Raw genomic sequence first — 21799 nt, forward strand, 5'->3', positions numbered from 1 at the left:
GGAGCTGTTGCGTTGGAGTTGCAAATATAAGTCTCCCCCCTTCCTCCTTTTTGCCTTTGGATGACGAATTTACGCAGCCGTGATCTGACGACGTTCATGGGAAGCTCAAGCGCAAATGACGAGAGGGGGAGGTCTGGCTGAATTTGCGTCTAAGTGTTCACGACGACGTTATGACTAGCTGCCCGATAATATTACGTTACGAACCGCCGAACCTGAAGCACCGACCGAACGCCCGCCCGCGCGCGAGTTGTAAAAACATGGTTAAGGGCAATTGGTTAAGGGGATGATTTGAAGATCTTAAAGCTGTCGACGATATCTGTCCCGTCGGTCAGCCGGTTGGGAAAAGGACGGAGGGAGGGCATGAATGAAATGAATGAACTGACCTTCCCTACGGCACCCGTGTGACGTGCCTGTGATATCGAAGGCTCGTCGTCGCGCTATCAGTATCCAAAGATCGATCCATTCCTGAGCCTTCTGGGAGCAGGGACATGGAAAGAAGTGGGTGGCTGAGGATCAGATGGCGGGGGGGAAAGCGAGTCGCCGGAATTACCGTCCGTTCCTCCGTCTGGTGCGCCACCTGGCAGGCCACCCTTTAGTCCTTTTATACCTCCGCCTTCTTTTCCTGCAACACCGTTACCGTCACCGCCCTTTTTGCCTCCGGCCTCGGGACCATCGTCAAAACGTGGGAACACGACCGGCCAGGCATGATCGGGAAACTTCACCTCTTCAGGCTTCGATGGGCTGATCGCTTTGTAAGGTTCCCATTCGCCTGTAGGCATGTTGTTGATTTCGTTCCGGGCGTAGTAAAGAAGACTGTCGGATTCGTATCTTGCCCGCCAATCGTTGCTTGATTGTCTGTATTCTCTGATGATGCGATCATGATATGACTTGATGCGGGCTCGGAGGTCTTCGAGCTTTATCCGTTCCAAAGGTTTGGGTTCGATGCAAGCTTTGATCAGGTCTCTTAGATCTTGACTGTACTCTGGCTCCTTGTTGGTTTCGATGACTCTAATCCTGCCAGCGTCATTATATTCGGGGTCGTTGATATAATCCAAGTGTGCGTACAAGGTCAGCAGTTCGAGCATTGTTGCGCCGATGGCCCAGACGTTGGTATATGAGGACAATTTGCCCTGCTCTTCCTTGGGGGTGTCGTCATTCACCTGCTCCTACGGAAGAGATAAGCCACGTGTGTATCTGCAGAATATATTGTACTCACTGGCGCAAGGTAGCCTTGAGTTCCGGGGCCTCGATACCTGCTCGGGTTCGAAGGATCTTTGGCGCTGGTCATTACAGCTAAGCCAAAGTCACCTGTCTTGGCGACCGGGTAAAAAGGGAAACCTTTATCCTCATTCACTTCTCCTAGAAAGACTAATTCTCATTGAGTAGTTGAGTAATTGTACCAGCAATCAAATGATTCAATGTGGATGGTCTTACCGTTACCGGGTTTTAGGTCTCGGTGCACAATCTCAAAATCCCCTATGCCACATTTTGATCCCTTTCTCATCGCTGTAGCCGCCTCTACCAAATGGTAGAATGTATCCCACAGAAATGGTTCTGGCAAGTGTTGCCTATTGACACCGTTGAGTAATGGATCCTACGATGGGCATATCGGGGGTGACGAACCTGAATCTACCGTACCTCTTGCAAAGCACCGACAAGTCCTTGTAAGGACAGTATTCCATATACATTCGGTGTTTAAAAACGTGCGGGTATCGTTTGTAATTGAAAAGACGCGGTATAGCATGACAGTGTGTCTTATTCAGTTTGCTCATGACTTTTACCTCTTGCGGTACTTTTCTTATGGATGTGCGTTTCTTCCAGTTATTTTTCGTGTGTGTTTCCTGTTTGATTACCATTTGCTTGTGTGATCATCAGTATCATGGCGACTGGTCGACGAGTGCGGACCCTTACGTTAATTACCTGGCCGTCATCGCCCCGAAGCTCCCAGAGACCAGCGATGCCACAACCTCCCTTACCCAGAGGCCGGATGCCGACCCAACTCGTTTCGAGACCAGACTGTGACCGGATGAACTCAGCAGCCCCTTTCTGCTTTCCCCAATATTCAATGTCTCCGGCTTGTGGAGTTCCGGCGGCTTCGACACCTCGATCCACGTCGTAATTTGTAACGTCCTGGGAATAGCAAGTCGAGGTCTCGCTGTGGCTTGACCCTGGATCAGTAGACTCCGCTCCGCTCGGGCCCGTTTGGTTTTGGAGTCTTGGAGGAATGAGCCGTAGGCGTCGTGGTTTACCTCGCTGTTTGGATTGCTCTGATGGTAGCTGGACGTTGGGAGGATTGGGCTTTGGCCGTGAGCGTAGTCTACCTTGGGCTCCCCAGTCTGATTGTTCAGGCTCCCTTCCACGTTTACGTATTACCATTCTTACCCAATTCTCGCTCGTGCGCAGTGTGTCTCAATTGAGATCCTGCAAGGTGTTTGGCTCGATCGTAGACGCGGGAACACCGTGCATCTCAAGTACTTGCGAGACTATGGAAAGACGACAAGGCTGACCTACAATTCTATTTTTGGTCGTTGTTATTGATACTTATCTTTAGAATGACAAAGAAATGCGTTAATGGCAGAGTGCTGCACAATGATCGGTCAATCGGGAAGACTGAGCCTTTCAGACGGGAACAAAGGGGATGGAACGTGCACCTTCCACTGGCGTAATGTGGGCAGCATCTAGTGCTTCGTTCGATCGCTCCGTCCTCCCTGAGTATATGACAAGCAGAACTCCGTGTTTCGCACAGTCTTTGGTGTTTGAAAAGCGAGAATTGGGTAGAATTTTTAGAAAATGAAATGCCAGGAGTCGCCCAATAAGGATTAGTGCTTCGAGTGCGTAAGAAAGAACCCCGAGGAGCGAAGTGGGAGGTAGTATCGGAGACTTTCATTGATATGATCCCTGTCTAACGGTAGACAAGGAAGTGGTATCCTGTTTCTTGCTGTTGGACCACGTTCACGCTAGTATGATTGAAGATTGGAGCATTAAAGTAGGCTTATTGAATTTACCAGCAAGTCTGAGCTCGGTGGGATGCAGCACCTCCAAGCATATAGAGAGGCTGCGTCAAATGTCCTGTGACTGATTCAGACGGCTCCTTGTGTGGTCGACTTCCGTACACAGACTTCCAAAACTTTTGACAACTCATATGTAAATTGAGCAGCACAATAAAATGAAAGGATGCCATAACGCCGAGATACATTTAATTGCCCGAGCCCGCTGCCTGTTATTTGTTGGGACGTTGATGCCTAGATCGAATTACCGAGGCAGAGTACTCCGCGATGTCTTTCAAGGACTATACTTTATTCAGGGTGTTACTTGGCAGGCTGACAGCGGCTTGCTAAGACAAGAAAGAGTGTTACAAGGTTCTGCAGACCGAGGGAGGGACGTAACAAGACATACTTGGACATCAATGCTCATGGTTGGGAGCTGGTTACATGATGCCCCCACCTCTGTATAACTCAGCAATACATGTTCGGAGTCCAACGGTGGTTGAGCTTCTTGTTATTGGTTCTTGGATTATTCCTATAGGCGGATTGTGGATTTGTTGCTCCTTTCCACCAGAATTTCGTGTACAACTCTTATCGCCTTATGGAAGCGGGCGATTGGTGGGGCGGCTAAATGACATCAGCGATGAACCCTATCTCAATGCAAGGCCAAGCGCGCTGTCCCTGACTTTAGCGCAGTCCCCAAGATTCCCAACAGCTTCAGCCCTACAATATCCCAACCGATCTAAAGAAAATCGTTGAAAAGCCTCATGATTGGGTGGAGCATTCGATCCTGACACCCTTTTTCCCTACCATGATCCATTATGTCCCACTCATCGGACACCACCAACAATTTAATTAAGCCTCCAGCTGAGGTAAACATTAGGACTGACCACTCACATCATCGCTGAACTCTCCGGCGATTATCGGCAAATTAATCATACCATGCCCGTTGGGTTTCGCCGCAAAATTCTATTAGCTCACCACATTTAATCCTCAACTCACCACTCTCTTCTCCCAACTTTGTCTTCGCCCACATCACTCTTCATAAACAACACTTTGCCCTCACTTCACATTTGTTCGAAGCCTACGAAAGACCCCGTTTCTACACATATCCTCCTACATACCTCGAGGACTGCACACACTATGCCGTCTTCCCAGCCGGCCGCAGGCCACTTAGCCGTAAAGCCTGAATACTTGTCATCCCAGCCATCATCAGCAGCGAAGAAATCGGAGCCAAATCGGTCACAGTCATATCGACCGAACAAGTCTCACATCACAGACAGTCCCATCACGAAAGGTTAGTCTTCTCATATTCACGGTCTTTGCTGCCGCAAGCTGACAATCAAACTCAGCCAACTGGTATAAGCATGTCAACTGGCTCAATGTATACTTGATCATTGGGATCCCGCTCATCGGCTGCATCACCGCCTTCTGGACACCTTTACATTGGCAAACCGCCATCTGGAGTGTCATCTACTACTTCGCCACGGGACTGGGAATCACTGCTGGCTACCATAGGCTATGTGCGTGTAGACTCATTGACAATGTACTGGCCATATTACTGACCTGTTTCAGGGGCCCATACTTCGTACTCGGCCACTCTGCCGCTGAGAATATTCCTTGCTGCTGTTGGCGGAGGAGCTGTGGAGGGATCGGTACGCTGGTGTCAGTAAACTCCATGCAGCATTCATATTTCAACGAGCAGCAGGACGCTGACGAAATTTTAGGGGCCCGTGACCACCGCGCACATCACCGCTACACCGACACTGACAAAGACCCTTATTCCGTGAGGAAGGGACTGCTCTACAGCCACTTCGGCTGGATGCTGATGAAGCAAAACCCAAAGCGAATTGGCCGCACCGACATCAGCGATCTGAACGAAGACCCAGTCGTCGTCTGGCAACACAAGAACTATCTCAAGGTTGTCCTCTTTATGGGTCTCGTCTTCCCCATGATCGTGGCAGGCCTAGGCTGGGGTGACTGGTTCGGTGGCTTCATCTACGCAGGCATTCTGCGCATCTTTTTCGTCCAGCAAGCCACATTCTGCGTCAATTCTCTAGCTCATTGGCTTGGTGACCAACCTTTTGATGACCGTAACTCGCCTCGCGACCACGTCATCACAGCTCTTGTAACTCTCGGTGAAGGTTACCACAACTTCCACCACGAATTTCCTTCCGACTACCGCAATGCCATCGAGACCTTCCAGTATGACCCTACCAAATGGAGCATCTGGATTTGGAAGCAAATGGGCTTGGCATACGATCTCAAACAATTCAAGCAGAATGAAATCGAGAAGGGCCGAGTTCAACAACAGCAGAAGAAGCTCGACCAGAAGCGTAGTAAGTTGGACTGGGGTGTACCTCTCGATGCTTTGCCAGTCATGGAATGGGACGACTTCCAAGACCAGGCAAAGAATGGTCGCGGTCTCATCGCTGTCGCCGGAGTGGTACACGACGTCACAGAATTCATCAAGGTTCACCCAGGAGGCAAGGCCATGATCAACAGCGGCATTGGCAAGGATGCCACCGCTATGTTTAACGGAGGTGTCTATATGCACTCTAACGCTGCCCACAACCTCCTCTCCACAATGAGAGTCGGTGTCATCCGTGGTGGCTGCGAAGTTGAGATCTGGAAGCGAGCGCAAAGAGAGAACAAGGACGTTCAATTCGACAAGGACGGTCAGGGTCAGAAAATCATTCGTGCCGGCAGCCAGGTCACCAAGATCGCGGAGCCCGTCGCCACAGCAGGAGCCGCGTAAGTTGCTTGACGCCTGCCCTACCAAAGACATGCGCCCTACGAAAAATTTCGACCTACACATTACTTTTTGCAAGGCGTTTGGAGCTAGCTCGGCTTGAAATGAGACGATACGACATAGATAGGTACTCGATTCAGTTCGAAGCGGAGGATGCTTATCCTGAGACGGATGTCTCTGTAGATGAGATGGTTTTTCTTGTACATAGAAGCCAACTCCAGTGGCCTTGCTCCTGCGAGTTAGCGACATAGACTACTGGCTTTGAACCGAAATACTTAATAACATGACCACACCGCGAAATGTCCATGCTGCATGTGTCATACATCTAGAGTTGTGGGGCGAGTTTATTGAACCGTTTCTCTTCATCCCTCATCTGTATATGAAATGTATGTGTACTCTGTATCGCGCCACTAGTCTCGTGACTCCAAAATTAGCCACACGACTGGACACAACAACGTCATGCATGAGAGTTGGCTAATCTATCTACCTCCCACACCTTCAAGCAGCTCCCAAACGGGCTCGCAAGCTCCTCCCGAACGCATCCTCATCCAAGCCCCTCCCAATAAGTACCAACTTCCCCTCCTCCTTACTCTCCATACCCTTACCATCACTCCTGCCTCGGTCCAGATCCACAATCTCAAATACCTCCCTCACGCCCTGTATCATCTTGACGGTGTCGGTGGTGGTGAAGATGCGGCCTTTGAGTCTGTGGATCGCGAATGCGGATTCTGATTCGGAATCGTGACCAGGTATCGGGACAACCGGGAGGATGGATTCCCAGAGGACGGAGCGGAGCCAGGACTCGAGCGATGAGAGCTGGCGGGGCGTGAGAGGGGGAAGGGGGAGGGCTATTGTTGAGATTGTCTGCGTGCACGGGGCTTTTTAGTACAGAGATCGGGATGCCTCAAATTCAGAAGTCTTAGAAGAGAGGGGGGTGATTTACAGGATCCAGATGGCTGTGTCCCTTGCTCATTGCATCTAGAGACTCCACCCCATCATACGCATGCAAGTCGAGCAGAAAGCTTTCGAGCTTCGGCACCTGGCTATACTGCGTCCTATGGATCTTTGCCAGCCCGTTGATCCCTGCTATCCTTTTTTCGATCGTCCCCAATTGTTCAGGCGTCACGCTATCGCATTTGTTGATAACGATCACATCAGCGTGGGAGATCTGCAGGTGTGCAGTGGTCATATGCATCCCTTCATGCTCTGCATCGCCCTTTCCTTCCACCGGCATCTCGTCCAGGCTCAGGAGTATGTTCTTTGCATCAACAAGCGTGACGATACCATCCAGGTATATCGTGCTACCCAGGCCATCATCAACCCAAAAGAGGGGAGCAAGATTGCCAGGGTCAGCGAGACCAGACGTTTCGAGGAGGATGTAGTCAAAGGTGCCTCTGCGAGACATTAGGGACTCGATTGCGTTGACACCGGAGTCTTTGATAGAGCAGCAGATGCAGCCATTGGCCAATTCGAGCCATTCTTGCGTTTCTTGGCCGTCTTGGGTGACTGTGAGGGCTTTCTCGACATCGGCGGCTGTACGGAGATTATATTAGGAGAAACCGATAACTTTACTCATTAAGGGAAGCTTACAATCACCGAACTCTACTCAGCATTAGCAATGCAATGGCACTGAGCAAGGGCCTCGAGGTGTATACAAGCCGTTCAAGATGACTGCAATCTTCTTCCCGTGTTGCTCCTTAAGGATGTAGTTGACCAGTGTAGTCTTGCCTGCCCCAAGGTAACCAGTAACGATAGTCAAAGGGACCTTAGCCAGAGAGATGTCCTGCAGTCGTGAAGTTATGGGGTTTGCCACCGCCGAGGCACTAGGATGAGTCACATCCACCAAATTTGGTGGTTCTTCTTCATCTACAAACATCATTCCACAACAAAATTGATTGCTTTTCTCGCTTGCAGACCGTGCACTATCATCCTACAAGACATTTGCTCACTCCAAAAAATGGCGTCTGATGCCAAGCCGGCAGGTGCCGCACCTGAGAGCCCACCGATTGGACAAACAAACGACCCTGTCGATCATCACGGATCGGATGAACCTGCCTCCGGAACTTCAAACCAAGCAACACCAGTTCAGCGTTCCCTTCAAGACACCCCAAAATGCGTTTGGTGCAGCAAGCCAGCAACTGATTGCTCAGGAGAGTGTCTACATACACTATCAACCTCACCAGTCACTACTCCGCGCAAGCACTATCAAAAACATATAAAAAAAAGAATCTTCGAGAGAGACACCGGCAGAATGGTCACCTCCCCATCACCTTCGAGCTCACCACGAGCTTACAGCCCTCCACCTGCTCCTGAAGTTCAGATCGCTGGACCGCAATCACCTGCAATGATCGGTGAACCCGGACCTACGATCCCAGAACCTGAAGACACGGCAAAGCTCGATCAAGGAGCAACGAGGAGGATCCGCCCTGGCACAAAGGCAGCCGATATGGCATCCGGTCCACCTTTGGTCCCCCTGAATCAAGTAAGCCCATGTACTGCGATCTTGTTAGACGTGACTCCGTCCAGAATTACGCGTCTAATCAGTACACAGCTCGATTCGCCCTTTCAGCTGCAGGAGCACCTCAAAGCACTTCACTACGAGTACACCCGCTCCAAAACTGATCCCACAGCAACCGTGTCCCTCACCCACGAAACAGCCTTGCTCATAGCCACCCCACCTCCCAACATCGACCGCTCGCTCTGGCTCTACGAACTCACTCGCTTCCTTACCCAGCACGCCAACGATCTCCTCGTCGCACTCCTGACCAAGATCGACCCAGCCTGCTCAGCAGCCTCATGTCCCGAGATGCGTGCATCAGAGTGGCAATACCTGTGCGCTGTACATGATACACCCAAAGCCTGCTGCGCGGTCGACTACTGCATCCACACTCTCGACTGGGCAGGTGACATACTCACCTCCGTCAAGCTTTTTCCAAGTCGTATGACGCTTGGCCCGCCAGACAGTCCTAGCCATCAGACCGCCGTACGCAACATCACGAACATCATGAGGCGCGTCTACCGCATCTTTGCCCATGCATGGTTCCAGCATCGTGAGGGCGTGTTCTGGCCCGTTGAGGCAAGTGGAGGGATCTACACGCTATTCAAGACCGTCTGCGATGTTTACGGGCTCATCCAAGAGGACAATTACACCATCCCGCCTGAGGCCGAGGGGTTGCCATCCAAAGAGGAGATAGAGCACGATCGTCAAGAGAAGGCTGGGATGAAGAAGACAGGCGATGAGGAGGGTGAGGAGGATGCTACCGCTCTTCAGATCGCGGGCGCGACTACGAGACGTCATAAGAACACACCTTCTGTTGGTTCGGCTGTCGGTACTATTGCCGAAGGCGAGGAAGATGAGTCGGAGTCGCCTGTCAAAGAGAAGGCTGGGCCACTGGCTCAAATTTCTAATGCGGCGGAGAAGAAGGATGGTGTGCCAGGATCTGCGGGGAGCGGAACGGCTGTCGGGGATGCAATGAAGGAGGAGAACATTGCGGGGATGGTGAAGGAAGGTGAGGATAGCGGAGATACGCCTGAAGATGACGGGGATGATACCGCTTCAGTGGTCACCGCTATCCACGACGATACGGAGGAGAAGGCAGAGAAGGAGTGATAGTTGGCAGTATGTTTCTTCATCAGCACGGGCAGCAGCCCTTCCATTTTCCGAAAGCATAGCGTCGAGATACCCCACAAAGCGGGCGTTTACAGCGGCATTGTACCATAGTCATTCGTCTTTACAAGCAGAGGTCTCTCTTCTCAAACAACTCAATCAAGCATTTTCTCGATATCCAAGACTCACTTCGGATGTCCTACCCATCACGGGGAACAACCGAGCTATATGAACTTCGAGAAGCAATCGTACGTACACTGGTGCCTTGATTGACTATACAATAGACAATCCGAGCACCGCCCTTATGAACACGTACTCCCTCCCACACAGTCAACCACTCTCCCCCATTGACGCCCAGGACCGACCCTTCAGTAAAAGTGGGCAAGACCCCGATCCCAACAGCTTTCCCATATCCAAGAATAACGTCCAGACGAACGAACGATGAAAGGAGAACCCGTCACCGCGCAAAGGCTTTTCCATCGTGGACCGGGTGACGAGCAAGCGCGTCCATCCAAGAGGGACTGATTTCCTTTCCAACACGTCCGCTCTATAACCACCCTCTACCCACCCGTTCTATCCCGAGGCCACATACCTACGCACAGATCACCATGGAAATCAAACACCTGAAACCAGAGACGACGTAGTCTACCACTGCAACCGGTACCGGTATTACCGCAGCGAAACGATCGAAGTCGAACGACGGGGATGATCTTAACATCCGTACCCAAAAAAAAAACACAAGCCTTCCTTCCCACTCCACGGAGTCACGGAACGGGGAGAATCACGCGGTCTGTGTGTGCGATTCGGAAACCCCTTTCTCACGCGCTATCGCGTATCGACATCAATGGTCCCGGAGCAGGAATCGGACCACTGGGACTCGTTCTTGCGAGATGAGACGCCCCCCCCCGGCCATTCGAGTGCTTCATGAGGAGTAATGGCTGCATTCGGCATCACAGGGAGGAAGGGATGGGTAAGCTGCCATCTGACTGACGCATGAGGAGGGTTGTTGGTTAGGAAATGTCCCTTCATTCATTCATTCATTCATTCATACACAGGCCTGTGCCGAAGCAAAAGATGCGGGTGTCGGGGAAGCTGTCTGCGTTTGAGTTGGTTACAAGGGTGGAAGAGGAAGTTAACCCTGTGAGTGTGGATGGATTCCAAGTAGGGGTGTTGGCGGACGAAGGTTCATATCGTTCAAGCTCTATGGCAAAAGGAAGGATGCAGAACTTAGGACGTGTTGACTCGATTTGACATGTCTGGCAGAAGAGGGTAGTGCTGTAATATGGATAGGGCTCCGTCTGGACGAGATTCACTCATAGGATGTTCATCCGTGTAGACGAGCTCTGTGTCAAGCTTGCGAAATGTGCCGGGGTGTGCAATCTGCCTTACCTACCGTCTGCACTCCATTAGATCTGTTGCGGACGAGATTGGCAGAGTATCAGGGGTTCAACAATACTAGAAGTTTGTGGATGAGGACAGTTTTTTCGCTGATTGATTAGGCATATAGGCTATCATCCCTCTTGGAACCAACCATGAGAAGACAAGATCTCATCGGGTGTCTGAGCTGATAGGCATCCTCCTTTCAAGAGGTCAAAGCGTGACCTTTGCTCCGATCTCAGACCACCTTTCCAGAGCGAAGTGCCTTCCTTGAATGCCTGAACTCCTGGTGTGCATGCGCAATTGGCACCGTCGCTTGAGACCCTCCGTTGAAGTGATTGCCATTGCGCCCCAAGCGTCCCCTTTGCTCGCTCATCTCCGGCACTTCTTCCCCCCCTTGTGCGCGTGATAGACGCAGCCGGTCCTGCGATCCGGATCTCGAATCTTAGACTTCGCGCAGAGCTGAAACAATGCTTCGTAGCAATCGAGCACGAATTCCTGATTCCCGGCGTCCAGTTGGAATCTGAGCGCACTCTTGCGGGTCAGGAAGAAATTTTCATCGATCGGGCCTTCAATCTCTGCATCTTCATCCCATTGAATGCCCTTGTAGATGAAGCTGTCGACAATGTAAGAACGCAGAGGTGATAGGGGTTCTGTGCTCTTGTAGATTGTCTTTATGAGCTTTCGTGGGAAAAATCCATATTCACAAGTTGTTCGAATTCTCATCCGGTCTATGAGCGCGTTTTGCAGTTCCGGCATGTCCCATTCGCATGCTCGGAGGTACAGGTCGACGCTAAGTGCCACCTCTTCCTTAGCGACCTCCTCGTCGGTGGTAGAGATCGCATTCAGATTATTGCGGTAGAGCCAGCCGATCAGAAGCTCGAAAACTTTGGGGTCCTCGGCGAGAAGATCGATGGAATCTAGGGAGATAAGGCTGTCGTCAGAATAGAGGATTTTGTTGCGGAACCATTCATACTGGGTCAGAAGGGCTTTGTGGACGCTGTAGCGTTTTCTTTTTGGCCCAACATAGACCTTGATCACGTCGCCACTCAGATAGCTTTTCAGATTTGTTAGCCGATATAGGAATGGAAAGCGCAGGGTGACAGTACCCTGAAAGATCATCGTTTGAAGTGCCTGCCATCTTTGCTGGCGCCGCGGAGCTCTGGCGCGTTGAATTCGAGATGGAGTTCTAGAAGGAATGGAGGAAAGGCTGCGACCAATAAGGACGCTGGGTCAAGTGATGAGACTGAGAAGCTGCGGTGAGGGACTCAATTTAGCTTCAGCCGTCAGTATAGGGAATTTCTGGTGGACTGAGATCACTGACACAAGATGTTTTGATTCCTGAATCCTTCAACGAGCTTGGAAAAACATGAAACGCTGGCCGAGGATTCCGAAGACTGGCCTGAGCTTTTGAGCTCATGGATCAGACTGTAAAATACGGAAGTGAGGTGGACCTATTGTAAGGGAAATGGGTGAACCGGATCGACAATGAGCGATGTGAGGTGACAATGAGATTTGTATAATGGAATCACGGGCTGATAACTGGATTGAGGCCAAAGACAATGGCCGGTCAGCGTAAACTCGTGAGAAATAGATTAAAAGCCCTAATCCGATGAGGTTAGGACACGCGGTTGATGGTCGAAGATTGAAAACTAGGAGCAAAAGTAGGTGAATGCAGGTGGATTGGCCTCAACCATATGAGCCGAGTGGGAAAGTCCCAATCTGCCAATCAGTCTGGCATGCTAGTAGAGGAGGTTTCAAGATTGAAACCAAGACCAACGCCCCAATGCCGATCTGCAAGTGCATCTGTGTTTCCGGAACAGGGCGGATGCAGACATTACATTCTGCGAAACCTATCGTTCCCTACTCCTGTCCAACAAGATTGTCGCCTTCCCGCAAGCCTTCTACGACCAGTTCCTCTTGCTCTGCCCGCCTGTAAATATCTCTCACGTCGTCTGCCAGACAGTCAGTATGCGCGTACCCACGTGGAAACGGGATTCATATACCTGTAGTCGTCTCGAAATGGCTAGTGGCGTCGTAGCTCTTCGAAATGAATATGTTATCGTTCCTTCCGCTCTCCAAAGGCTCGTAGAGCGGTATCGGTGCGCCCATGAACTTCTCCTCAATTTTTCCTAACCTGTCAAACCCAGGTTGCAACTCAAGGTGGTGGTTGCTTGAACCCTCTGCGATGGTGGAGACGATAGCGATGTAGTAGCCTTTAGGACAGACATTGTGCGCTGAAGAGACAATGGCGATGTATATATCTGTAACCGTCAGAGCAGTGCAAGGTGTGTAAGATTATTGGAAGTAAGCCTACCGTTCCTTCGGCCGACCTGCGATTGTGGAATGATAAGCTGTGCGGAGTCACTGTTCTCTGTGTTTGCTACCGGATGCGTGAGGATGCAGATAGCCTTCAGCAGATGTGCTACGACCTGGACCTTGCCGGGAAAGTATGATGGGTCTGCGATGATTTTCGTGGTTTTTGTCGAGAACTTCATGCCTTCGCTATCTTCGCTTCTTTCTCGCATCGTCGCTTTGATGCCTGACACCTTCCCACCCTCGTATTCGACCTCATCGATGTTCGTATTAAGCATGTAAGTTCCACCGTAGATGGCTGACAGACGTGCGAAGCCTTGCGGCAGCTCGCCGAGACCGTAGAGAGGGTAAATGTAAGGAGACTTCCCATACCGGGCCATCGAGTTCGCATAAAGCCGTATTCTAACAACCGTGTCTTTGGCAGCGCCTTTCTGGTTGATGTATTCATCTGTCTGGTACAGAGCCATTGAGTGGCCGATAAAGTCGCGCGTGGTTGCTTCGAGGCCAAATTTGTCGTAGACCTCCTTCATCGTACACCGATTCAGGTCGAGGCCTGCAGATCCAGTCAACAGCATGCCCTACTCATTAAGCGACAGCATTCCTCCCTACCTCCGTACGTCGACGGATCGTCCTCCTTGAAGGCTCCAACCCACTCGAGAAATCTTTTTGCCCTCCTCTTCTCGAAGAGGCCCATCAAGGGTGACCGCAGGGCTTCGCCTGCATCTGATGGAACCTTCGCCACCGTTGCCCTTGTCCCACTCCCTTGTTGAACATAGCTCCCCGCAATCTGCTTGAATTCGAGGTATCTCGTGACGTCCGTCGACACCAAGATGTTCGTCAATTCACCATTCGACATGAGGAGTTTCGGTACCAAATCCACGTTCCAGTCGTTTACTCGGCCATATTTCTTCCATGGCTCCTCGCCTTGGTTGTAATTGCCGTATCTTTTGAAAAGCTGTTGTGTCTCAGAAAGGGGTAAATGCAGTCCGCTGTCGTACGTACAGCTTCGATATTCAAGGAGGCAGATTCTCTAGTTTTCGTCAGCAGTCGCCTCCGAAGCAACAGAAACTAACGAACCCGCCATAGTGGTCATTCCTATCAATGTGTAGCACTTTCTTGCCCTTCACGCTCATAACACTGCGATGATAGTCAGCAGCAGCTATGAACTACATACAAGGCCGCTGGCGTACCCTGAAAGCACACATTCTGTCAAACCTGGTATTCTGTCAGTACCCTGCGTCCGCTGCTAAAGTGGGGCGCCCTTGACCTGTTCCAAGCACAACCACGTCATATTCTGGAGCAACCTCATCCATCTTTGCATTCAAAGATTTATAGAGAACGAAAAGTCAATCGAACTGTCTCTGAAAAATAGGAAACTTGAGTAGACGTCGTAGCACTAAGGGCAAGCTGGATGACGCCTCCCTCAAGCGGTAGGCGGAACGCGGAACACATGCGTCGGAGTCTGTGAGCGCCAAGCCTGGATCTTGGCGGCCATCGGACCACGGCGCTCCCCCTCCGCACGCACTATCTACCTTACCGATGATTCGGTAATACGTTCAGTGACTACAAGAATAACGAAAAACGCTTACAGGGTATTAGCAGTCTCTCTGTCTGTTGTGACCCACTTCTTCCAAGCATGTACGATTTCCGATCGAATTGAAAAGGTGTCCTTTCCCACTCCTCGAAGAGCGATTGACCTCTGTCTAGCTGGATTTTCAGGATACCTATTATAACACCGAACATCGATTTTGACAATCCTGACGAAGACCTGAAACCTAGATTCTGTGGTCTGAAATGTCCTTGCAGATGGTTAAATGGCGGCTGAGAAGTACTTGAAGGCTACCGTCTAGGAAGCTTCCAGCGGATTCCGCTCGCCGATGGTAATGAAGGCGGCTGCTACTTATCAGATCACGAGGTGGTGGCAGGAGGGCAATCCTCAGTGCCCGACTAGAGATAACAGGGCTCATACGAGGTTGCAGATAACAAAGGACGGCTTAGGTCGCTGACGGAGCACACATTGGTGTCGACCGCGGTATTCTCAAGGGGATGCAAGTAGGCAGCGAATTGAAGGTATTTCGCCGGCCAAGGTGGCTGCTAGTTCTTTTTGGTTTGGGTCGCTGCTAATTGAGCAAGTAGGACAGGGGACCTGTCGCATTCCTTTGTCCGCCTGATCCCAGCAACGAAACTATTGTAAATCAGGCTTCGTAGTACCCTTGACCTCACCGTGTGTATAGTGCCAAAGGGTCCTTTCAGAAGATATGATAGGGGACGGTTGTTCTTCTGCCTTTGAGATTCGTAGTTTTAATTACTCCACATACACGGTACAGGTCATCGAGGGCAAGTGCAATGGATGAGGTAAGCTTTCAAGGGCAACATCAGACCTCTGATGGAAGGTTGACCAACGATGCATCGACAGCGGACAGAGGTTTTACCTTTGATGAAAATGACATTGTACATCTCGTAGAATTAAATCGACCAGCGGACTGGCACTTGGCATTGCCAACGCAACACCATGAGCTGACTCAAACCGAGAGGCTCATGTTCATTGACGGGACGAGGAGCCTATTACATATTGCGGTGCATGTCATGGCGATGTTGCGCATCTTTCTCAACGGTAAGAGATTGAGCTCGACATGCTAGCGCTCAAAGCTCTCGCCATCATGCCATTTCACAATGCGGTTGATAATGTACATCCACTATGCGGGTCCAGCTGCAGCTGCAGCTCGAGGCTGTTCGTCAACCTCCTCTTCATCCTGAGCTCAGTCAGCATGTGTGGTTCGTAGAAACACCACAGCAATTGCGTACCTCGAAAGATCTTGGCCGATATGCTGGAGTGTCTAGATCAGCTTTAAGGTTGACTTCAGGGTCGTCCTCGGCCACCTTCCGCGCCTCCTCCCACGCATACCAGCGTTCGGTAAGCGTGTGCTTTATCTTGGCTTGTGTTTGCCGAATCTGACCGAATCACGGAGGTCAGCCTTGACATCAAGACAAGCTTTGAATCTTACGCGTGGATCGAAGGCAGTCTGTGTCGCTGGAGACCCTTACCGTCATATCACGCTTTCTTGCCCCCTTTAGTTGGGGTACGAATTGCAGTCGTTTTCGTTCCTTAAATTCTGTGGCAAGTCTGTTTCGTTCCTTACAGCATATGTACCATAGCGAATGTAGATCTTCCCAGGACTTATGCCGTAGTTCTTCAACAGTCCAGGGGCGACCTGCACCAATTAGTCGGTTAGATTGAACTTGGGGACCTAGCATACCAGTCCCAATTACATCTTCTGGTGTACTCAATGCCTTTCGGTTCTTATTGAAGAAACCCCAGAGCCCGTGGTCCGAATCGACTGGGATCTTTGATCTCTTCGTCGGATCCAGCACAGGTTGTGGGAGCGGCTGCTTCGACATGCCGTTTGGATACCTGAGGCCGGTTCTTCGTAGCGCTGATTCACCTCTATGCGGATTGCCATCACGTTTCTTGTTCGCGCGCACAGAGAGAGTCGCTGTTGTTGAGAATGAGGATCGTTGATGTAAAGGTTGGGGGATCGAATCTAGCAACGGCGCAAGGAAAATGGGAGGGTGCAATTCTCGTGAGAGGCCAGAGACTTTTCGTAAGATTGGAAGCTGACGTGTCAATGAACGGCCTGACATCCTGTTTCTCAACGGATACGATGCTGGCTATGAGCAAAAAGTGAATTGAAGCTTTGGAAGCCAGCCACGGTTCGGAACATCAAAAATCCGATAGACGCGGCAAGCGCGCCTGAACATGGCAACCCGAGCTCTCTTTTTGGCGAGGCAGGAACATTCAAGAAAAGTGATAGAAAAGATCTTTGGCAGCCATGAATCGACAAGGTAAGACACCATCTCTATACCTACTGTATCTTTCCTGGCCACCGGAGCAGTACCTACAACAGCTTTTATCCCACACGGATCTTGGGCAGCGGTCTGAAAATGCCTGGATACTCTGTGGACGAAGGGTACCCTTCGCCCAAAAAGAAAATTGGGAGCGCCAGAACGTCAAAGAAGTCCAAGAGGAGGAACGCTATCCGCTATGTGGAGTGGTCGGGGGAGCAGGAATCCGTTAAATCAAGTCCTACGGAGGTCCAGCAGCAGGCTCAAGACGTTGCGGGTGAAGATGAGGCCAGTCCTGAATTTGCTGGAGAGGGAATGATTCCTGTAGCCTTTGAAAATGCTTTGGAAACTCCCACCTCTCTGGACCACCAAATGACGGACGCATCCCCTGACAGCCCTGCAACCGCTCCCCAAACCCCCTCCCCTCCTGAGGATCAACACGAGGATGCTGCCCCTCCGCAGTTACATTCACCTACGACTAGCGAACACACGGAAGAAATCTATGAAATTCAACGGGCCCAAGAAGAGCAAAAGGCTGACGAATGGCCATCAGAGAACATGCGTCCAAATGCGCAGAACCTGCGATATGGGGGCTACCCCGCGCAACCAGCACCCCAGAATCGAAACACGCCATTAGGCTCGGGAAGATTGCAAAATACTACAAAACTAGGTGCATTTGAAATCCTTGCACCTCGCGCTGTACAACGGAACGCTGACGCTTTTCGAGCTTGTTAGGTAATGGCACGAACTGGGGTTTTGGAGCACCTGCAAATGGCGCGCCAGGACTACCCAGCGTCCAACCGAGCCAGACAGGCGTAGCCACATCAAGCTTTGCGCAGAGAATCGGTGGTTCTCAACCCGCGGCACCTCTAGACTTATCGTAAGTATATGGTTCTACCTACACTGCTTGCTATGTTCTAGAGACTAGTGGACTTGGACGCAGTCTGAATCGTGCTGATTTAGCTATGTCGTCTTAATAGCGAATTTCCTTCTTTATCTGGCACATCTCAACCTCAATACCAAAACACAAGCCAAGCTATATGGGCAAATCAACGAGTCGCTCAACAGACTCCTGTCCAGCGTCCGCAACAATCACATCCAGTAAGCTCGCAAGCACAGCAACAGCATCAGCCAAATCAGCAAAGTCAGGATCAGTCTCAGAGAGGGAATGATGACATGTACTCTGCGTCATCCAATTTGCAAAATTCGCTGGATGATCATCGCTACGGTGGCCAGAGTGGAATTGGTCAAATGCCGGTATCTCGCCAGCCTCAGCCAACTAGTGTCGATGACTTTCCGCCTCTGGGTAGAAATGGTACCGATGAAAGCGATAGCGATCGAAGGAACCTGATGCAGAATGCAGGTTTCGGCGGATTCTCAAACGCCAACACTTTCTCATTGCCGCAAGATCAGATACAAACACGCCACGGCTTACCAAGCGCCTCAAGCAGTCAAGCGAACAACACACGATCTTCCTCGATGGTGGAAAGACTTACGTCCCCCAATGGCGTGGGGTTTGGAGGTAATGATGACGAGACATCCAGGCAGTCTACACAAATCCCATTGACTATTAATTAGCATCTTCCACTGGACGGTCACCGATCGAGTCGAATCGTCAAGGCCAAGCTGGGATGCAGGACCATGACAGAAATGTAAGCAAATTTGTTGATGCTTTAAGCTGCATCGTATCGTCTGACCAGCCAGATAGATTATATCGACAACGCAGGGCAATACTCGGAACGAGCACGCTTTGAATGCGTTACTAACCAGTTTCAACGATTCACAATTCCCACCTCAACGGCAGACAAGCCAGCCGCAGCAGCCCCCGCAGGGCCGGCAAGATTATGGGGCTAGGACAGGCGACTCATCTCGATCGAACCATACGCCAGATCGAACACCATTATCACAGATGAGTGCAATTGATGAATTTGGCCTACCAGGGTTTCTGAGCACAATCAGCAATGATCATCCAGAGGTCTCTTATCTCGCGAGAGGTCAGGACTTGACCACTCTTGGCCTCAATCTTAATTCTGCAGAGTGTGTCATCACCACCAGCTAGACAGGTATTTTCGCGAAGCTGATGAGGCTATGCAGACCTCTTTATCCCACTTTCGCCGGACCTTTCGCGGATCCAGGCTCAAGACCGATGCAGCCAGACTTCCGATTACCCGAATGTTACACTGTCGACAACATCCACCATGTGAGGGAGAAAATACCACACTTTTCCGATGAGACACTCTTTTGGATTTTCTACACCCAACCGCGAGACATCATACAGGAATTTGCTGCCACTGAACTGTATGTTTAATACGCGTGACCAAGAATTTCTCACTGACCCGATTTCAAGAACGAACCGCAATTGGAGGTTCCATACCGACCTCAAAATGTGGCTCACGAAAGACATCACTCTACCTGAGCCGATACAGATGAGTGTCGAGAAGGAGCAAGGGAGCTACGTGTTCTTCAATCAAATGGCGTGGGAGAAGGTCAGGGTGCGTAACCGGACTGCTCCCCCGAGTTATTTGATAGACGCTGATAATGGGTAAAGGTATCAAACTTTGAGCTACAGTATAAGCAACTGGCACCTAGCTTGTCGCGTCCGAATGGTCCATGATCGTTTCAGCGAAGGCGTTGGATGGTTGAAGATGGTAACGGTATCCTTGATGTCGCAGGCCTTTAGAAGCCGTCATGGCTGGGGCTTAGAGCTTCATGCTCTTATGGCTCATCGATGCTTGGCTTACCATTAGGAATGAGGTGACAGGCAAACGAAATGGTATCTTCGTCATAGCACTGAGGTGCTAGGCAAAAGAATTGGTATCTTCATCATAGCACTGAGGTGCTACCCTCCTTGTCAAACATCTACCTTTCTACATTGCTGCAGTTTCGTGATGTTGGTTACCTCTAGAAGTGCTAATCACGCAGCTTACCATACCTTACCCAGCTTTAATCCTTTACTCTGAATCGATAGGCATCCTTCCGGTCCAGGTAAACCACCTTATCTCCCAGCCCCGCTTCCTCCATCGCCTTCTTGAAATCCGACAGCGGCGAGAGGAAGACATCGTAGTCACTACGTTACTCTCAGCAAGCTGTTCACCCACAAGCCAAACAAATCACGGAGTTACGATCCGTCAACTTCCTCTACCTAACTCAACTGGCCAAGACCTCATTCCCTCCCTCAACCAGACATGAAAACGCTGACAGCGCAAAGGAAAGGGGAATGAAACTCCCAACTCACTCATAATGAATCGGAATCGTCAGATCCGGCCCGATCATCTGCACCAACTTGACGCCTTGCTCGGCGTCCATGGTGACCATGAGCAAGGGCACGCTCGGGGAAGGGATGGTGGTGCCGCCGAGGTGGACGAGCATGAGGTCGACGTGGGGGTAGCGGGTCGGGATCTCGGCGAGCTCGGGGACGAGGAGGGTGTCGCCGGAGACGTAGATGCGGTAGCCGGGGCGGAAGGCGGACGCCGGGGAGCCGCGGCCGAGTTCGAGCATCCAGCCGTTCGTGGGGGGCACCTGGACCCGCCTCCGTCAACCAACGCTCCTCATCCGAATCCGCACACCGGGAGGAAGGGAATCGGAAACGGTGGCGGTCGCACTCACCGCGCCCAACAGATCGTTCATCTTCCCGGCCACGCCCCCCGGACCGGGCGGGACGTGTTTGCCCGGCATCCCCGTCACTTTGATCGCGGCCTCCTTGCCGGCGATGCCGACGAGGCATTCGTCGAAGAAGTCGAGGTCGTGCACGGCGGTGAAGGCTTCGCCGGGGTCCTTGGAGGCGGAAGCGAGGTGCGATTTGGCGTGCGGGGTCGTGATGATGGGAAGGTCTGGGGGGGGTCGCGGGGAGGGTGGGTCAGTGTGGGTGTTGCGATGGAGGTTGAATGGATCGAGTGAGTGGGGGGACGGAATCGGTGATGTGGTGCATCTCGAGGAAAGACAGACAGACTCTAGGAGACAAGCTTACCGCGACGGAGGGATGCTTCGACGTGCTGGTCGAAATGGTCGCTGTTTCACCTCCCGGAATGAGCGTCGGTTATATCTATCCATTTCTTGCGGAATGGGGATTGTGACTGGACCGATGATGATGGAAATGGGGTCTCGGGCATTGGGAAGATGGAAGTTAAGGTGGGCATGTTTGGGGGGAAGAAGGGGGAAGGAAGACGCACGCGTGATAATGGGACAGACAGATCAGATCGATCCGCGGCAGGTCATGCAGGTCGACCGCCGGGTTGGTACGACGGGTGCCCGTGACCCCGGGCCCGAGATGGACGTGATCGCCCGCGTGGAGGAAATTCTGTACGTGTGCTCAGAATTTGTGTGTCTCTCTCTCTCTCCCGTCTAGGGGAAAGAAAAACCCCCCCCTCAAAAATCGTAGTAAGGGATAGGGATAGGGATGGGGATACCGGATCCGTCATCAACCGAACCCCCTCCCATTCTCTGCCCCAAACGTCAGTCAACAAAACATATCACACCCCATCTCTCCCTCTACTTCTTCCGCTATTCTTTTCTCCCTCCCTCCCTCCCCCCCAACACCACCCACACCTCCACAAACAAGACGTACAAAATCGTAGTCGCCGTCCCCACAAACAACAACCTCGCGTTCTCGCCCCCAGCGACGCTCGGATGCACTTTCGTTTCCCCGGCGTCCGGGAGGGCGTCCGGCACCGTAGCGGCGGTGGGGAAGTCTCTCGTCGCCGGCTGCGTGTGGTCGGGGTCGAGGGTGAGGTGTTTCATTGTTGTTGTTGTTGTTGTTGTTGTTGTTGTTATTGTTATTATTATTGCGGTTTTTGTTCGAGGGGGGAGGTAATAGAGTAAGTGGTAGAGAGTATGCGGTCATAGCTCCAGAAACTATCTGACCTACCTATGACGACAGCGACTGCGGGACTAATACAGTCTCTGCAGCGCGAAACGAAACTG

At 51.4% G+C, this 21799-nt stretch overlaps 9 protein-coding genes across 9 annotated transcripts; 3 read left to right on the forward strand and 6 right to left on the reverse strand.

Moving 5' to 3' along the window:
* Positions 1-440: 440 nt before the first annotated feature.
* On the reverse strand, positions 441-2376 carry HO173_000696 (uncharacterized protein; the record flags this gene model as incomplete). The annotated part of the gene is made up of 5 exons (XM_037302645.1): positions 441-1166; positions 1217-1368; positions 1435-1568; positions 1624-1859; positions 1912-2376. The coding sequence occupies 5 exons, from the start codon at positions 2374-2376 to the stop codon at positions 441-443; spliced, it is 1713 nt and encodes a 570-aa protein (XP_037170152.1).
* Positions 2377-4127: 1751 nt separating this feature from the next.
* Positions 4128-5742, forward strand: HO173_000697 (uncharacterized protein; the record flags this gene model as incomplete). Its single annotated transcript, XM_037302646.1, has 4 exons — positions 4128-4281; positions 4337-4507; positions 4560-4649; positions 4712-5742. 4 exons carry the CDS (start codon positions 4128-4130, stop codon positions 5740-5742), a joined length of 1446 nt encoding a protein of 481 aa, XP_037170153.1.
* A 492-nt stretch (positions 5743-6234) lies between these two features.
* Positions 6235-7615, reverse strand: HO173_000698 (uncharacterized protein; the record flags this gene model as incomplete). The annotated part of the gene is made up of 4 exons (XM_037302647.1): positions 6235-6600; positions 6680-7269; positions 7327-7338; positions 7396-7615. 4 exons carry the CDS (start codon positions 7613-7615, stop codon positions 6235-6237), a joined length of 1188 nt encoding a protein of 395 aa, XP_037170154.1.
* A 372-nt stretch (positions 7616-7987) lies between these two features.
* Positions 7988-9346, forward strand: HO173_000699 (uncharacterized protein; the record flags this gene model as incomplete). The annotated part of the gene is made up of 2 exons (XM_037302648.1): positions 7988-8218; positions 8288-9346. The coding sequence occupies 2 exons, from the start codon at positions 7988-7990 to the stop codon at positions 9344-9346; spliced, it is 1290 nt and encodes a 429-aa protein (XP_037170155.1).
* A 1746-nt stretch (positions 9347-11092) lies between these two features.
* Positions 11093-11861, reverse strand: HO173_000700 (uncharacterized protein; the record flags this gene model as incomplete). Its single annotated transcript, XM_037302649.1, has 2 exons — positions 11093-11777; positions 11830-11861. 2 exons carry the CDS (start codon positions 11859-11861, stop codon positions 11093-11095), a joined length of 717 nt encoding a protein of 238 aa, XP_037170156.1.
* A 722-nt stretch (positions 11862-12583) lies between these two features.
* Positions 12584-14349, reverse strand: HO173_000701 (uncharacterized protein; the record flags this gene model as incomplete). Its single annotated transcript, XM_037302650.1, has 8 exons — positions 12584-12675; positions 12727-12984; positions 13038-13589; positions 13646-13991; positions 14039-14066; positions 14114-14173; positions 14227-14251; positions 14304-14349. 8 exons carry the CDS (start codon positions 14347-14349, stop codon positions 12584-12586), a joined length of 1407 nt encoding a protein of 468 aa, XP_037170157.1.
* A 1383-nt stretch (positions 14350-15732) lies between these two features.
* HO173_000702 (uncharacterized protein) lies at positions 15733-16678 on the reverse strand (the record flags this gene model as incomplete). The annotated part of the gene is made up of 4 exons (XM_037302651.1): positions 15733-15789; positions 15842-15988; positions 16082-16248; positions 16294-16678. The coding sequence occupies 4 exons, from the start codon at positions 16676-16678 to the stop codon at positions 15733-15735; spliced, it is 756 nt and encodes a 251-aa protein (XP_037170158.1).
* A 300-nt stretch (positions 16679-16978) lies between these two features.
* Positions 16979-19493, forward strand: HO173_000703 (uncharacterized protein; the record flags this gene model as incomplete). The annotated part of the gene is made up of 8 exons (XM_037302652.1): positions 16979-17549; positions 17615-17759; positions 17860-18401; positions 18458-18531; positions 18588-18916; positions 18974-19177; positions 19227-19371; positions 19428-19493. The coding sequence occupies 8 exons, from the start codon at positions 16979-16981 to the stop codon at positions 19491-19493; spliced, it is 2076 nt and encodes a 691-aa protein (XP_037170159.1).
* Positions 19494-19822: 329 nt separating this feature from the next.
* Positions 19823-21616, reverse strand: HO173_000704 (uncharacterized protein; the record flags this gene model as incomplete). The annotated part of the gene is made up of 7 exons (XM_037302653.1): positions 19823-19946; positions 20115-20398; positions 20486-20709; positions 20847-20887; positions 21049-21176; positions 21286-21319; positions 21444-21616. 7 exons carry the CDS (start codon positions 21614-21616, stop codon positions 19823-19825), a joined length of 1008 nt encoding a protein of 335 aa, XP_037170160.1.
* Between the last annotated feature and the right edge of the window lie 183 nt (positions 21617-21799).

This window comes from Letharia columbiana, assembly GCF_014066305.1.
Source record: "Letharia columbiana isolate WasteWater2 chromosome Unknown Sc0000001_s0, whole genome shotgun sequence".
NCBI lineage: Eukaryota > Fungi > Ascomycota > Lecanoromycetes > Lecanorales > Parmeliaceae > Letharia > Letharia columbiana.